We start from the raw sequence: 17,346 nt of genomic DNA, 5'->3' as shown, positions 1-17,346 counted from the left end.
CTTTAAAAAGATAAAATTGATAAACCCAAAGAAAGACAAATCAAAGGGAAATACACACACACACACACACACACACACACACACACACGAATTAAAACGAGGATATTATTGGGGCTCCTGGGAGGCTCAGTCAAGTCAGCATCTGACTTTTCATGATCTTATGGTCATGGAATCAAGCCCCATGTAGGGCTCCATACTGAGCATGGAGCCTGCTTAGGATTCTCTCCCTCCCTCTCTGCCCCTCCCCCCCATCAAAAAAAAAAAAACTTAAAAAAAAAAAAGAGGATATTACTACCAAACCTGTAGGTATTAAAAAGGGAATATTATGAATAACTCAAGGCTAATAAATCTGAAAACTGAGATAAAAAGAAAATTTTCCTTTAAAAATCACATTTCCAAAACTGACACAATTAGAAATAGAAAATATGGATAGTCTTTTACTAACAAAGAAATTGAAACTGTGGGTTTTTTTAATGTTTATTTTTGAGAGAGAGACAATGTGTGCAAGGGGCAGGGAGAGGGTGATAGAGGATCCAAAGCGGGCTCTGCACTGACAGCAGGAGCCTGACACTGGGCTCAAAATCACAAACCATGAGATCATGACCTTAGTCAAGGTTGGTCGCTCAATCTACTAAGCCACCCAGGTGCCCCAAGACCATATTTTAAAATACTCACAAGAGGAAAATACTAAGCCCGAGACAGCTTTACTGATAAATTATTTCAAACACTTAAGTTAAAAACATTACCAATAAATAGTACACAAGCTCTTTTGTAAAATACACAAAAATGAGTTTTTTATGAGGCTAGCATAACCCTGAAACCAAAACTAAACATGAACATTACAAGAAAAAAGAAAAAACCTATAAACCAATATCCCTCATAAACACAGAAACAAAATACTTTAACAAAATAATAAGAAATTTAATAGGACAACATATGAAAAGATAAACATATCATAACAAGGGACTTTCTCCAGGAATGCAATGGTGTTTCAATATTTTTTAAAATTCAAATTAACTCACCATATTAACATCTTAACACACAAAAAGCACGTGTGATAAAATTCAACATCTATTCATGATAAAAGGTACAAAGTAAGAACAGGAGAACATTTCCTTATTTTCATAAAGATTATCCACAAAAAGCCTACAACAGTAAACATCATGTATAATGATAAAATATTTAAAGTTGTTCCCCTGATCTGCAGAACTAGATAAGGAAATCTATCATTACTTTTAATCAACACTGTATTAAAGGTCCTATACATCATTCAAAAGGCAAAAGTAAAAGTCTGAAGAACTAGAGAGAATTAATTGCTATTATTCAGATTAACATGCACATGCCTATATATATATATACATATATATATTATATATATATACTATCAGAATATACATTTGTCAAACTACAAAGATCAAGTATGTGACTATATACCAATAAAAGATGAACTGCAACTACCTCATAAAATGTAATTAAAAATAATAAATATAAAGGGATAAATCTAAAAAATATGTGGTATATAAACTAACAAAAGACAATACTAAGTTAAAGAAGAACTAAATAAACAGATATGTTTATGGGTTAGAAAACAGTGTAATGATGTCAATAGTCCCCTAATTAATCTTTAGATATAGTGTACTCCAAGCAAAACCCTAGGCAGGTTACTTATCGGTATTAAAAAGAAGATTCCAAAATATTTATGAAAAAGCAAAGGGTCAGGGCACCTGGGTGGCTCAGTCAGTTAAGCCCTCAACTGGATTTCAGCTCCATTCATGATCTGACAGTTCATGAGGTCAAGTCCCTCTCTCCCTCTCACTTTCTCTGTCCCTTCCCCAACTCAATCTCCCTCTTGCTCACTCGCTTTTTGTCCCTCTCAAAATAAACTTTAAAAAAAGCAAAGGTTCAAGAACAGTAAATGCAATTTTGAAGACAAAGACGAATTTACTACTAGATATCAAGACTTAGCCAGAAAATGTGGTATTCATAGGTAAATAATCCAATGAAATGAAATAAAAGAGAAACAGAATTACATATACATGATCACATAATTTATGAAAAAGACATACTCTATATAGAATTAAAGCTATGCATTAAGAGTGTTACATGCCAGGAATAAAAACAAAATTCAAACAGACCAAAAAAATTTCAACTGGATGCTTAAAGAAAACTTACTCATGTTTGAAAAAAATAACATCATCTAGAGTCCCTACAATTTTTCTATAATGTCTGGCATCCAATCAAAAATTACAAGGCAGCCTATGAAAACAGGAACAGCTGATGAGAAACCAAGAGCAAAAATAAACAATGACAAAAGACTCTAATTTGATTTACATATTGCAGTTATAAGACACTTTATGATAAACATATTCATGAAAATAGAGTAAAGGTTGGAGACATCAATTCTAGATGCCTAGAATCTACTTACATAATGTGAAAACATAAATTATGTAAATAAAAACAGAATAAATGTCACTAGACATTTAGTAGATGGGTTTACTAATAGACTAGATACATAAGAACAGAGAACTGGTAAACTGGAGTACAGCTCAATAGAAGGTATCCAAATTGGCATACAGAGCAAAGGACAGAACAAAGATGAAAAAAAAATCCTGAAGTAAATAAGGGGGGAAAATATATACAAATTCTTCAGAGAAGACAACAATTAAGACTGACAGAAGACTAACAGCAATGAAGAGAAAAAGTCAAAAGATAATGGAATGGCATCCTAAAAGTATCAGGGGTGGCGGGGCACCTAGGTGGCTCAGTCAGTTAAGCATGTGGCTTCAGCTCAGGTCATGATATCAGAGTTTGTCCCGCATCAGGTCCCGATCAGGCTCAGAGCATGGAGCCTATTTCAGATTCTGCCTCCCTCTCTTTGTGCCCCTCACCCACTCATGATCGGTCTCTGAATTTCAAAAATAAATAATTTTTTTTTAATTTTTTTAAGTGTCAGGGGTGGGGGAGAACCTACCAGCTTAGAATTAAATAAAATGAAAATATTTAAAACCATAATCCTAATGTTTTAGGGCATAAAAACCTATGTAGAGGTAAATGTGACAATAGCACAAATAAGGGAGGGTTAGTTAATGAAATTAAACTACCAAAAAATTATTTGAATAATCACATAAGTGGCAAAATTTCAGAAGATCAAAAATAATTTCCTACTAATTTAAAGTAGACAACAGTAAATGTTACCCATTGTAATCTCTAAGATAATAACTAAAAGGAAAGTAAAATAAAGCTAATAGAGTTAAAAGAGAAATAGTATGTTTACAGATTAAAACTTCAAAACAAAGGCATGAGAAATAGAGGAATAATTTGTTTAGATTAGAACTTCAAAAATAAAAGCATGAGGTAACAGCAGAAGGCTAACAAAAAGAACGAAAGTATCAAAAATAGTAACACTTAACTGAAAATGTGACATTATTTTTCAATACTAGCCTAATTAAGATAAGCTAATGGGCCCTTAAGATACAAGTTATTTATCACACAGAAACAACTGACAAGATCTAGTAAATTCATAGTATTAAGGAGATGAATCAGGGCAGGCTAAAAAGACTCTGGTTTGAATAGTGTTGCTGAGAACTAGGGTGAGAATGTACATGTAGATTAGAGACAAAGATCAATTCAAGTTTAGTAAATGACATTGTGCTGTTTGTAGGCCATTCAAGAGAAGCTGCCCAAAAGGCAGCAGGTCTGGACAAGAGGAGAGGGCATACAGAAGTATATGAGAGAAGACAAGCAGAGTAAAATGAGAGGATGGCCAAAAATGGAAAACACAGGATATTTAAGGATCCGATGAAGAAACTAGAGACTAGTACTAAGGAGGCAGAAGACCCCCAAAAAAGTGAAATCACCAAAGTTCCTAGGGTATACAGTTTCAATAGTTTACTAGGGAACAAGAAAATTTCCAGAGGCCAAGTATGGCCACAACTCAGAAAGGTTCAGTGAGTTTGGCAAGTGAAATATAGTAACTTTAGCTAAAGTAATTTCCATTAAAGATAGAGGCTAGCAGCTTCCAGTAGCTTGAGAAGCAAATGAAAAGCAAATAATTGGAAAGAGAAAATTACTACACTGTATTATGTCTTAACAAATTTCCCTATAAATTTTTTCTGAGGGCAGAAAAAAAATACTCTTATGTATCCCAGTTTCTAGTACAGTGCCTGGCACAAAACTCTGTATTTTTATTGCTTGGAAAAAGCATCCATTTGCAATTACTTTAGTATTATTGAATTCATAAAATAAATCAAAGGTTTAGGAACAACTGTCAAATCCAGAGATTAAACAGAACTTTGGGGGGCTTTGGGGAGGTTTTATTTTGGTTTTTTGTTTTGTTTGCTATATTGTATTGGGATTTCTTTAAAACAAACACAGTATTATTTTAAAAACATACTTAGGGTTTTCTGCCCCCAAAAAACAGGTCATCGCTTTAAGGTACAGTAAATAAGTAAGGAGTAGCTGGAAATGAACTTAAAAAAAAATTAGACAATACAAGGGGATTTTACTGTAAGTACAATGGGACTTACAATGATAAAATGACATAATTCTATTTACCTTGTTAAAAAAAAATGACAGCTCTCAAAAACAGGTAGAAGTGGACCAAGAGTGGAGTTACCAAGACCAGTGAAGAATTACTGCCTCCAGGTAAGAAACCATTACCTTGAAAATGGCAGTGGAGATCACTAGAAACGAAGTGGAGAGACAAGAAACTAAGCACACTATTCTCTAGCTTTTGAACACCTTATTTTTCGAGGTTTCTTACCTCTTTTTATTTCACATTTTAAGTTAAACTGATTAACATATACGTGTAGTTTATAAAGCTAAACCAATTTACCCTCTGACCCAATTATCACACCTCTAGGAATTCATCTGAAATCATTTCACAAATGGGAAGCAACATCGAGTAATCCCCTGAAATATTTTTGCATTATGAAGAGACTGAAAACCACCAAGTGCCCATCAAAAAGATACCAACTGAACACTGGATAGTATACCCACACAATGCAACCATAAAATATGATGAGGAAGATCTCTAAGAACCAGAGAAATTCCTAGGTATAAATTTAATGAGAAAAACAAGGGGTAAAATATTATTACACACGATGTTGTATGTAAGAAAGTGGGAAAGGAGATAAGAGTATATTTAAAAAAAGAGAGAGAGTATATCTTAAAATTTATTTTTAAAGAAGAGGGGCGCCTGGATGGCTCAGTCGGTTGAGCATCCAGCTTCGGCTCAGGTCATGATCTCACAGTTCGTGCGTTCAAGCCCCACGTAGGGCTCTGTGCTGACAGCTAGCTCAGATCCTGGAGCCTGCTTCAGATTTCACGTCTCCCTCTCTCTCTGACCCTCCTCTGCTCATGCTGTCTCTCTCTGTCTCTCAAAAATAAAAGCATTTTTTAAAAAATTTTAAAAAAAAAGTGAGGATAAACTAGAAATTACTGAGAATGATTATCAATTGGGATAGGTAGAAGAATGGAATGAATTACTTCAGTATACCTTTTGATACAATTTTGATTTTAAACCATGTAGATGTTTTATGTATTCATAAAAAATTAAATCAAACTGATAAAAAAAGCAAACACAAATTCAATACAAATAGAAACTTTTCATCAAATTCAAGAGATAACTGCACAGAAAAAGTGGTAGTAATTTAAGCACCTTTGAGATCAGTATCCTAACTCTACATGCCAACACAGTTCATTCTATAAGAACAAATGGAACTGCAAAGAAATCTTCAACTTCACTTTATAGGTTTGCTGCGGGCGGTAGTATTAATGTAGCAGTTCTAAAACTGTTTTGTGTATATTGCAGAATAGAGCAAATGAATAAATGCAGACGTTGTTGAGAACCAAGGTTTTTACTGTCAAAGAAGGGAGATTCAAATACAGATTTTGCAGAAAGTTGAAGAACCCTGTGGTAATGGGTCTGAATGAAAAGTATCAGGATCCAGTGAACAATTTAATGTTTGACTTTTTTTTTGAGTAATTCTAACTATTTGCAAAGACTGACATTTCATGACTTCTTAGAGGTGTTGCAAAAAATAGAGAAAATGTATGTAGTAGAACAAAAAGAATGCAATTAATTTTATCTGCCAATTATTATATGAGTACAGTGAATCCTTTGATAAGTCTAAGATACATTATGGGATCTTCCTGATTGTATTTTTCCTATATCTTGTTATTCTGTCACCCTGGCAATTATACTTTATGATTATTATTTCTAACTATGCTTTAAAAAAATCATATAAAAACCTGAAAAAAATCATGAAATCACCTAGAAAGTTACTGCAATCAATAGGGAAAATCATCCTTCACTTTTCTTACTGTATTGTCCAAAGTACTGCATCATCTTTTTAAAAAGGTGTAAGAAAAGACAAAAGACACTATCTCTGTAGACTGTTTTTCGTTTTTAAACACAGTTGACAATTCAGAAATTTTTGTTTTCTCTCCAATAATGGCAAGGAGAAGAAAATGACAGAGGAAAACATTTCATAATTATTAAACAAATTAGAATATGAATTTTAAAAATAGCTCTCTTGACCAGCAGAGTCCAACAGAATTTTCTTTGATGATGGAAAAGCTTCAAAATGAGCACTGTCCAATGCCACCATGTGTGGCTATTGAGCACCTGAAATGTGGCCGATCTGCTTAAGAAGCTTAATTTTTAAATTTCACTTAATTTTAATTATTTTGAGTTGTAAACTTTAACACCTACGGGTGGTTAGTGGCCATGCTATTTACACAACTATGCACAAATGATAGTAAAAATGATAATATGAATTAAATCTCAGATTATAAACCTTCAGATGACAACATCCTAAATTTTCTCAAACTCAGCATCAATTAACTCAAAATGGGTCAATGATGTAAATATAAGAGCTAAAACCATAGAACTCTTAGAAGAAGCCAGATATAAATCTTCATGACCTTGGATTTGGCAGTGCTCTTAGGACACTAAAAGCATGAGCAACCAAAGAAAAAATAGATAAACTGGACTTTATCAAAATTAAAAACTTTCTCACAAAAAACATTATCAAGAAATTGAATCACAACCTATAGAATGGGAGAAAATATTTGCAAATCATACAGCTCATAAGGATTTAATACCTAGAATATATAAAGAACTGCAACACAAAAAGATAATGCAACTTGAAACGGACAAAGGACTTGAATAGACATTCCTCCAAAGACATACAAATGGTTAATAAACACATGAAAAGATGCTCAATATCCTTAGTTATTAGAGAAATGCAAATCAAAACCACAATGAGATATATCAACACCTATTAGGATAGCTATAATAAAAAACAATGGAAAAATAAGTATTGGCAAGGATGTGGAAAAATAGGAAACCTCATGTATTGCTGATGTAAAATTGTGCAAATGCTGTGGAAAACAGTTTGGCAGTTCCTCAAAAAGTTAAACACAGAGTTACCATATGACTCGGCAATCCCACTCCTCGGTATATACCATAAAGAACTGAAAACAAGAACTCAGATACTCGTACACCGATGTTCGTAGCAACACTACTCATAACAGCAAACCGCGGAAACAGTCCATGTGTTCATCAACTGATGAACACATAAACTGTGGTGTGTGTGAGAGTGTGTGTGTGTGTATATACATATATATATTCATACACACAATGGAATATTACTCAGTCTTAAATAGAAATGAGGTTGTGATACACACAATAACATGGATGAACTGTGAAAACATGAAATAAGCCAGTCATAAAAGGACAAAGGTCATATGATTCCACTTCTATGAAATACCTAGAATTGCTAAATTCATACAGGCAGACAGTAGTTTAGAGGTAACCAGGGGCTCACCTCAAGAGAAGGGAGAATGAGAATTATTGCTTAATGCTTACAAACTTTCTGTTTGGGGTGCTGAATAAGTCTTGGAAACAGCGGTGATGGTTGCATTAACAGTAACTGTAATTAATGCCATGGAAATGTACATTTAAAATAATGGTTAAAATGGCAAATTTTATTTTATATATATAGAGTTTATCACAATAAATAAGATTGCCAGAATAAAAGATCAGTAAATTTTTTTCACTCCAAGTTTTTAAGATACTTGAGGTCAGAGACTTGGGGAGGGGGGCAGGGGAGGGCAATGACAGCACTGGAAATAAATTCTGAAAGCAAGGATTATGTAATGGTTTATTTTTGTGTCTCTCTTAGTCCTAGAACAGACCATGCAAACTGGAAAGAGAACTACACATATCTGAATATACTGGATGTTGAATAAAGGATGACTGACTTGGGAAATAAGGGGGAGGGGAATCAATGAATGAACAATGATACACTTCCAAGAACGCAACTACAGCATTCCCATCCAGCCCTTGTCCTTCAACGAGAACATCACCGTGTAACGCAGCAGGCAGCAAGAACCTGGACTACCCCACCTTTCTAAAAGGACAGGTGGCAGTGTTCTTAAATCTCTTCTCTCTGTACACCAAAATCTACTTAATACAAAGAGAATGGCAAGGTTTAAACTCTTATTAAACTATCTAGTAATATTTGGTGCCTGGGCGGCTTAGTGGGTTGAGCGTCTGACTAGATTTCAGCTCAGGTCATGATCTCACAGTTCGTGAGATAGAGCCCCTCACTGGGCTCTGTGCTGAGCTGAGTGAGGAGCCTGTTTAAGATTTCTCTCTCTCTCCCTCTGCCCTTCTCCCCTGCTTTCACATTCCCTCTCTCGTTAGCTAAAAAAAAAAAAAAAGAAAGAAAGAAAGAAATCTAGTAAAATTGTTATTCACTGTCCCTTATTCTTCTATAAACCATTTGTGAAAATTACTCCAAGAAATAAAAAGTAAAAAGAATCCCTTGGACCTAGGATATGTAAAATGTGATGACTATTTTTCCTGGCATACTGAAGGTTAATATATTTCCTTAGCACTGTCCACTGAAAAGCCCTGATGAAATAATATCCCAAAACAATGAGCACTATGGGGTCCAGATACTGATGTCTAAGCATTTTCCATTAAAAAGAAATAGGGTTCTTTGAAGAAACAGTCAATTTCAGGACTAAGGCAAGAAAACTACAAGGCCAGCCTGGAACACCTTCTACCCAAAAGCAGGGTAATGAAAGACAAAGGAATTATGGAACATGCCAAAGAGATGCAGAAGCTGCCTGAAAGGGACTCCCACTGGACAAACTGAGACAATTTAAACATCAGAAGGAATAATGACAAATTATCACAAACATTTTTTAAAAACACAAAAGTTTGTAGTAATGCTAAAAGGGGCAAAGGGGATCTTCTTTACAGAAAAATGCCAGCTATAAATATAGTTAGAAAATCACCAATTTGCAAACATTAATATAGTAACTGATTCAGGCAAGGGTCATCCATGGTAAAGAGTTGTAAGGGAACAGGATATTTAGTCTTCAAACATTATTACCATTTAAAGCACTTATTCCTTACACATGGGAATGGGTACTTTTATGGTGGAAAGATCTAGCAGATGCCACCTTACATCAGCAACACCAACAATGGGGTAAAGTAATATCATGTGTCTGCTGCTGTGATGCAGTGACAAGTTATCAACTATGTAGTATCTCGCCAAAAACACTTAATGTTGTGTTTTCATGATAATATTCATTGCATATCTCCAATCTGTAGGCCATTCTATGAGAAAACTGTCATCAACTCTTCAAAAATACCAATTTCATAAAGACAAAAGAAGGCAAGGAGATTGCTGTTGAAGGAAACTAAAGAGATAAAAACAGCCAAATGTAATCTTTGATTGAATCTTGGATGGAAAAAGAGTTATAAAACAAACATTTTTAGAAAAACTAAGGAAATGTATGTTAAATAATAACATTGTCAATTGTTCATTCTTGAGTGTGAAAATAACATATTATGTTTATGTAGGAAAATGACCCTGTTCTAAAAGAATGTGCTTAAATATTAGGGTTGTGATGTCGTCTGCAATTTATTTTCAAATGGTTTAACAAGAAAAAAAGACAGACACACAAAGAAAAATCAAATGGTACAAAGTATTACTGATGACTCTATTCTTTCAACCTTCCTGTTCATTTTACAATTTTTCAAAATAAACAGTCATAGTTTAAACAAGAAAAAACTGCCGTTGGACAGACTAAAAAAATTGGGACTCACCAACCTGGAGATGAAGGAAAGAATGATATAAGCTAAAAGATTTTTAAATCCATACTAAAAACATTAGATGAGAATGCAAAATCTAGCAGTTATGGTCAAACAGACTCTGCACCTCCTCTGCCCTTTCCCCACCAGCGTTTTGGAACTATTCTTGTCTTGTACTCCAATCTGGACAGGCCTAACTAACATAACGTGAAAAAAAATGTTTCCCCTCCTGAAATTCATTATCATAATGTTTATTAATAACTTCCAAAAGGCTGAAACGAAAGTTGTCTTTTTTTCGCGGCACATGACTAGCATGATAAAAAGTATTAACAATAAAAAAACCAAATTGTTCTAAAATAAAATTCAAAAGTAATGAATTCTGAAAAGTCATCTACTTAAAAAATATATCTTTGGCCACAAACAAACCTTACTCTAACAACTCTGCCATTCTTAGAAGTGGGGGAAAAAAATAGAACTTCAACACTAGAATTATCAAACCCCCTTCAATATATTATTTATAATTACTCAACCTAGAAAAAAGTATTTTCTACAATTTAATGGCCATTCAGAAAAAAACCCTTAGCTAAATAGAATACAAGGACATTTCCTTAACCTGATTAAAAAAATACTAAAAATATTCACAGTAAACATCATACTTGATGGTGAAATTTTGAAAGTTTACTCCTAACACCTACTACTACCATTGTTACTAAACCTTCCACTAGAAATTCTAGCCAGGGCAAAAGGCAAGAAAAATAAAAAGCCATAAGGATTAGAAGGACAAAATAAGCCATCCTGAGGAATCAATAAAATATACACTACCAAAGATGACTTATAAAGCTATAATAATTAGTGTAGGTTTGGTGCAAGAAAAGACAAATAGGCCCATGGAACACAGAAACATACCTACACATATAATTACCTTATTTATGACAAAGATAATGATGCAGCGTTAAGAGCACAATCTTTCCAATAAACAGTGATGGGGCAACTAGATCTGCATATGGTAAGAATCAAACCAGACCTCAATCCCCCATTATACACAAAATCAATTCCAAATAGAATGTAGATCTGAACATGAAAGGCAAAACAATACAGCTACAGGATAATATAAGAGAACATTAGAACATTAGGAAAACAAAGACTCCCTAAAAACAAGACCAAAAAAAACACCAATCATAAAACATTGCTGGAGTGCCTGGGTGGCTTGGTCAATTAAGCATCTCTTGATTTTGGCTCAGGTCATGATCTCTCAGTTAGTGAGTTCCAGCCTCGCATAGGGCTACGCACTGGCAATGCAAAGCCTGCTTGGGATTCTCACTCTCCCCCACAAACTCTCTCAAAATAAATAAAAAGCTTTAAAAAAAATAAAATAAAAATGAAGGATTGTTAAAATTGAGAATTTCTGGGGTACCTAGGTGGCTCAATCAGTTAAGCACCTGACTTTGATTTCATCTCAGGTCAGAGTCTCATGGGTCGTGAGATCAAGCCCGACTTTGGGCTCCATGCTGAGCGCACAGAGCCTGCTTGGGATTCTCTCTTGCTCTGTCTCTTCCCCGTCCCTGCTGGAGTACGCAAGCCTTCTCTCGCAAAAATAAGTAAACATTTTTTAAAAATTGAGAATTTCTAGTACTGGGTGTTGTACATAAGCGATGCACCACGGGAATCTACCCCCAAGAACACACTGTACTTACTGTATGTTAGCCAACTTGACAATAAGTATATGAAAATAAATAAACAAATAAAATTGAGAATTTCTTCTCTTCATCAAAGGACACCAGTATAGAGTATTAGTCAAGCACAGACTAGAAAAGAAATTTACAAAGCATTCCTGAAAAGCACTCATACCAAAGTCATACAGAACTGCTATGAATCAATTAAAATATGGCACATATCCCAACTGAAAATGGGTAAGAGATGAGCAGGTATTCTACCAAAAATAAACAAACAGAAAAGTAGCCAAAAAATATTTGAAAAAGTGATAAATGGTTAGCAAATACGAAAAAGACAAGCAGTACCGAGTGGTGATGAGGATGTGCAATAGCTGGAACTTTCGCCTGCTGTTGGCAAGGAATATTAATTGGTATAACCGCCTTAGAAAACAAGCATTATAAGTAGAACTGAGGACCAATACGCTGCTAGAAAGTTCAGGGTAAAAACTACAAACAACCCAAATTGTTGATCTGAAAAATTAAGAGAGTCAATGAAGATCTAATATCAAATCTGTAACATCACACTGTCTAGCACACAGCGAATTTACTCTATATTATATACAACTCCACAATCCCATTCTCTCTCCCTTTCTTCACACATGAGAAATAGATGCTTATGATTTAAGATCAGGATTCTCAAAACGCATTCCAATGGGCTTCTCATCTCACAAAAATAAACATCAAAATCCTTACAACTCATCTTCACTCATTCTAAGCTGGCTGCCTTGACTAGAAAGCTCCTCTCCAAAATACCCTCCCTTACCAAAACTTTCTTCTTCTATAGCCTTAACTATCACAAACCATATACTGGTATTTTAAATGTGCCTCTTCCATGCCTTTACCCCTAGAATGTAATCTCCACGAAAGCAAGGACGTTATTTTGTTCTTTACTGCGTCCTCAGCAGAAGATGGCATAGAGTAGGAACAGGTCTGCCATGTGGAGGATACATGCCTGGCATGTAGAATTGCTCGGTATTTGTTGAAAAAATAGATGTTTGGATTCTAGGCTTGGAGAGAAGAACAGCTGTTGTATGAGGCACATGGCTGACAGTTTCTTAAAGTATATGCAGTTCAGTTTATCATGAGAAGTATGAAAACCTTCACTAAGTTAAATTAGTTGTTCTGCTTTATGAAAAATTTGAGATACTTAGTGTTAATGCATTTAATAACCCAGGTTCTATATCAGGAAAGAATAAATTATTCCAAACTCCAGTTGACAATTACATGAGCCACTCAGCAGTAATTATAACAAAATAATAAATATTATTCTCATTAATTTTCCAAAGTTATTATTATCCAGCAAATAAACCCATGAAAATAATATTATATATCACTTTTTTCACATTACAATAAAATCTCAGTAATTCTGCTAATAAAAGATAATAGTATCTGGAAATATAAAATGCAGCTATTGTAGAAATATCTCCTTAGCAAAGAAACCAAACTTTGAAAATAATGCAATTCTGAGACAAAACCAGATTTAACAAGACCTGAGTATGAGGAAAATTCCCTACAACAAACAGCCCACTACAGTCCTAAATCATAACCTGTATGGCATAGGTCAGTCTAGAGAAGCTCCTAAGTAGCTCATATTTTTCCACCAAATATTTTACTGCCATTGGTAAAAACATATTTAGTTAAAAGAAAAATAAAGATGAGCCAAGTTCTTTCTTGTCCCTGTAATCTTTTCACAGAGAATTAAGACTAAAACCTCCAAGGAAAAAAGAAAAAAGAAAATCAACTGGGAATAGATTATATACATATATATTATATCTATCAACTCTGGAATAACCAAGAAATAAACCATACGAAGTGGTGTTCAAACTAGCCAAGAGCTACTTTCAGGCCCAGAAAAGTATTTAGTAGTTAAAGATACAACATACTAGGGGCACCTGGGTGGCTCAGTGGGTTAAGCATAGGTCTTTGGCTCAGGTCATGATCTCACCAGGAGTTCGAGCCCCGCACAGGGCTCTGTGCTGACAGCTAGCTCATAGCCTATAGCCTGTAGCCTGTATCCTGATTCTGTGTCTCCCTCTCTCTCTCTCTGTCCCCCCCTGCTCATGCTCTCGCGCATGCTCGCTCGCTCGCTCTCTCTCTCTCTCTCTCTCTCTCTCCTTTTCAAAAATAAATAAAGCATAAAAAAACTTTTTTAAAAGATACAATATCCTAGTTTTCATCACAATTAATTAGAGTTTTATCAACAGCCTTTATTGAAAGAGTTAAAAATCTCAACGATTTCACTCACTTTTAACTAAAAGAAATGAAATTGTGCTTTTAAAATATTTAATGGTGTTTTCCTATATAAACTGTGAATACTTACATACATATAAACATAACTATAACCACACTATACATACTGCTCTATAATCTTTAATCACTGCATGAAAGTTCATCATATATACCATGATTTATTTAATCAATCCCCTAATGCTGGACTTTTAGTTTTTTCATTATTATAAGCAAAGCTGCAGGGGACCTTTCTGTATGCGTCTTTTTGCTAAATCAAAGTTTTAACAGGTTTTAACTTTTAAAAAATGTTTTTGCGGGTACTGGGTGGCTCAGTTGGCTAAGCATCGAACTAAGGCTCAGGTCATGATCTCACAGTCTGTGGGTTCCAGCCTCGCATCACACTGTGCTGACAGCTCGGAGCCTGGAGCCTGTTTGAGATTCTGTGTCTCCCTCTCTCTCTGTCCCTCCATGCTTGTGTGTGTGTGTGTGTGTGTGTGTGTGTGTGTGTCTCAAAAATAAATAAAAAGATTTTTTTTTATTTTAAATGTTTCTGTGTTTCAGCATTGATGCTATAAATGAAAACTATGGTAAAATATTTGATCCTGTCCATTTATTACAGATGTTGCCATTTCCTGGGGATGTGGGTCATTTATGCCCTCTCCACTTGTGTCTTTTTTCCTCAGTCACTAATTCTGTTCTTGTTATTCAGGGTTCCAAAGTAAAAACAAGGGAAAAACAGAGAGAGAGAGGGACCAACCTGTTACACATCTTAGCTGAATTTAAAAACAACTTGGGGGCATCTGGGTGGCTCAATCTGTTAAAAACAACCAACGTCAGCTCAGGTCTCCTATCAGGATTTGTGCGTCCAAGCCCTGCATCGGGTTGTGCGCTGACAGCTCAGAGTCTGGAGCCTGCTTTGGTTTCTACATGTCCCTCTATCTCTGTCCCACCCGCCGACACTTGCTCCAGCTCGCTCGTGCTCTCTCTCTCAAAAATAAACATTAAAAAACTAATGAGCAACGTGTAGGCCACATTGCCTAACAGTTTTCTCAACCAAGGCTCCCAGTGAGAATAAGGCCCTAAACCTAAAGTATCCGTGTATGTAATGAATTAATTTCTCTCCTCTGCATCCAGAGCCTACTAGCCAGGTACCAGAAGAAAAAAAAAAAAAAAAGAATCAAATCATTTTCTTCAGGTGTTAATTCTCACACTGGGAAAACCAGTGGAAAAACCCAAGTCCTAAAGCACATTTAACTGGATTTATATTTTTAAAAAAAATACTAAGATAAAGCTAAAGCGAACCATTTAGCTAAAGCTAAAACTTTGTACTAAAAATACAAAGACAAAGCTACAATGACATTCTTTTTCATTCCCTTTTCATTCCAAGAACATCCAAACACTTCTATTTTACTAGAGTTCACTGTACTATAGTTGCGTTTGTTGGCCTCAAAGCCTAAATAAAGTCCCTCAGAAAATAACTGAATATTTACTATATAAAGTTTTCCTATACTAAACTATAAAGTATAGCTATCTGACTAGGATATTTTGTGACACTACGGGTCTCCCGTTCACTGAAGCAGATCCTGTAAAATTCCGTGTAGTCTTTATCACCCGGGGAATTTTACATACCCATGATGTACATGCTTATTTTATGTGCCAAAACATCAACATAACACAGAAAGGTAATTTGGTAACATAGTCAATGTCTACTGAAAACAGTTCTTTAGATTCCCACAGGTCTGTAACTGGAAAGACAGTTTTCAAATGTAACTAGATACTATTCCAGAAAGCTGTTCAGAGCACCCCAAAATGTATCCTTTGTATTTCAGCCACACTAGCGTTAGAATAAAACTAAGGATCTCTCTTTTACTATGACAAACGTTAGGAGACATACCAAGTGAGCATTATGCACATGTTATACTCTGAAAGACACGAGTAATTCCTCTATGGACCAGACTAAAGGCAATGGGAACACCATCTTCTGAAGGCCTGTTTCACATTTCCGAAAAGAACAAAAAATGTAAATAATTTTGCCAAAACTGAACAAATTAGTTTCATGAAGGGCTTCTTTTTTCTTTTTCTCCTCAAAATAGAAAAATTATCAACTATTAACATCTTATAATGTATATAACACAATACTTGTTGGATTTAAAAAAAAAAAAAGCCAAGTTTAAAACCTGGCAGTTTGTACATGACATTAGAAAAAAAAAAAACGGCCCTCAAAAAAGGAAATCCAATGCAATAATTTAGAATAATTTAGAACCAGAACAAAGTAGGAAAGATCCCCACAGTTCCTCCTAACAGGTGGTTTCCACGCAAAGCAGGACTTTTTAGGTTCTATGAAAAGCCCCTCCTCTAGCTGAACTGAGGGTATTTGTATACCTGTCAAGTAGTTACTTTTATACAGGAATGTTCATTAGACAAAGTGAGGGACTGCCACTGCTTACACTTTTGAAACAACTTCCTCCCCCTTTTAACCACGATACTCTCAATACGACATAGGACATTTTAAGTAAATACTGCTTTTCAAAGTAAGAATTTCAAATTTTGTAGAGATGCCGAGAACCTGAAATGCTACAAAATCCAAAGGAAAAAAAAAATCTCAAATTAAACACCACCATATTTCTTAAATCGGACATACTTCTTCATATACAATCCCACTGGGAAATGCAAATTTTTCTTCCCTCTACCCTGGCAGATTAAAACTTATTATAGGATTAAAGTTAAAATTCAATAGAATTGGGTTCCACTTTGACAAACACTAAAAACCAAAGTTTGCACTGCGTGCAGTCTGATAAAGAGCAGCGATGTGCATGCACTTTAGCAATGATTTTTAAAAAGCTAATAAGGTGAGCACTGCATTTACCGCGTACCCCAAAGCAGAAAATTCCCACGCACAGCTGCCGGTATTCGGTCTGAAAACTCACTTTGATAATGCAACTTAAAGGGCTGGTCACCTCCCTCTTCCCAATCCCTTCCCTCCCCCTGAAGGTCAAAGGGCTCCAGACAAAAGACAACAAAAGCACGTGACAAAAGTTTCTCCTAACACTTTCTCTTTCCGAGCTCGGAGGCTGCGCTCCTCCCCGGTACCGGGTCGGGATCGAGCTGGGCCCGGGACCGGAGGGCCGCGGCCCACAGCGCAAAGGAGGGGGCCGCCGTCGGGGAGCCGACCTCCAGCAAGGCCCCAGCCTCGGGGAGGGGGGCCGGGCGCCTCCCGAGACCGCCGGCGGAAGCGCGGGGCCCGGAGCGCGGCCTGTTACCTTTTCCTGCTCCTCTCGGAGCCGCGCCACC

The 17,346-nt window shown here is 35.6% G+C and overlaps 1 protein-coding gene across 1 annotated transcript in view; it reads right to left on the bottom strand.

Annotated features, from left to right (window-relative positions):
- URI1 (URI1 prefoldin like chaperone) overlaps window positions 1–17,346 on the bottom strand; it is a 102,498-nt gene that overhangs the window by 59,842 nt on the left and 25,310 nt on the right. The window contains exon 6 of the mRNA XM_029924253.1: window positions 17,316–17,345. Coding sequence (XP_029780113.1) covers window positions 17,316–17,345 — 30 coding nt within the window. The remainder of the gene's footprint in view (window positions 1–17,315; window position 17,346) is intronic.

Source organism: Suricata suricatta, chromosome 16 (assembly GCF_006229205.1).
Source record: "Suricata suricatta isolate VVHF042 chromosome 16, meerkat_22Aug2017_6uvM2_HiC, whole genome shotgun sequence".
NCBI classification, from domain to species: domain Eukaryota; kingdom Metazoa; phylum Chordata; class Mammalia; order Carnivora; family Herpestidae; genus Suricata; species Suricata suricatta.
The sequence above is the reverse complement of the archived record's forward strand: the minus strand, read 5'-3'. Positions and strand labels throughout refer to the sequence as shown.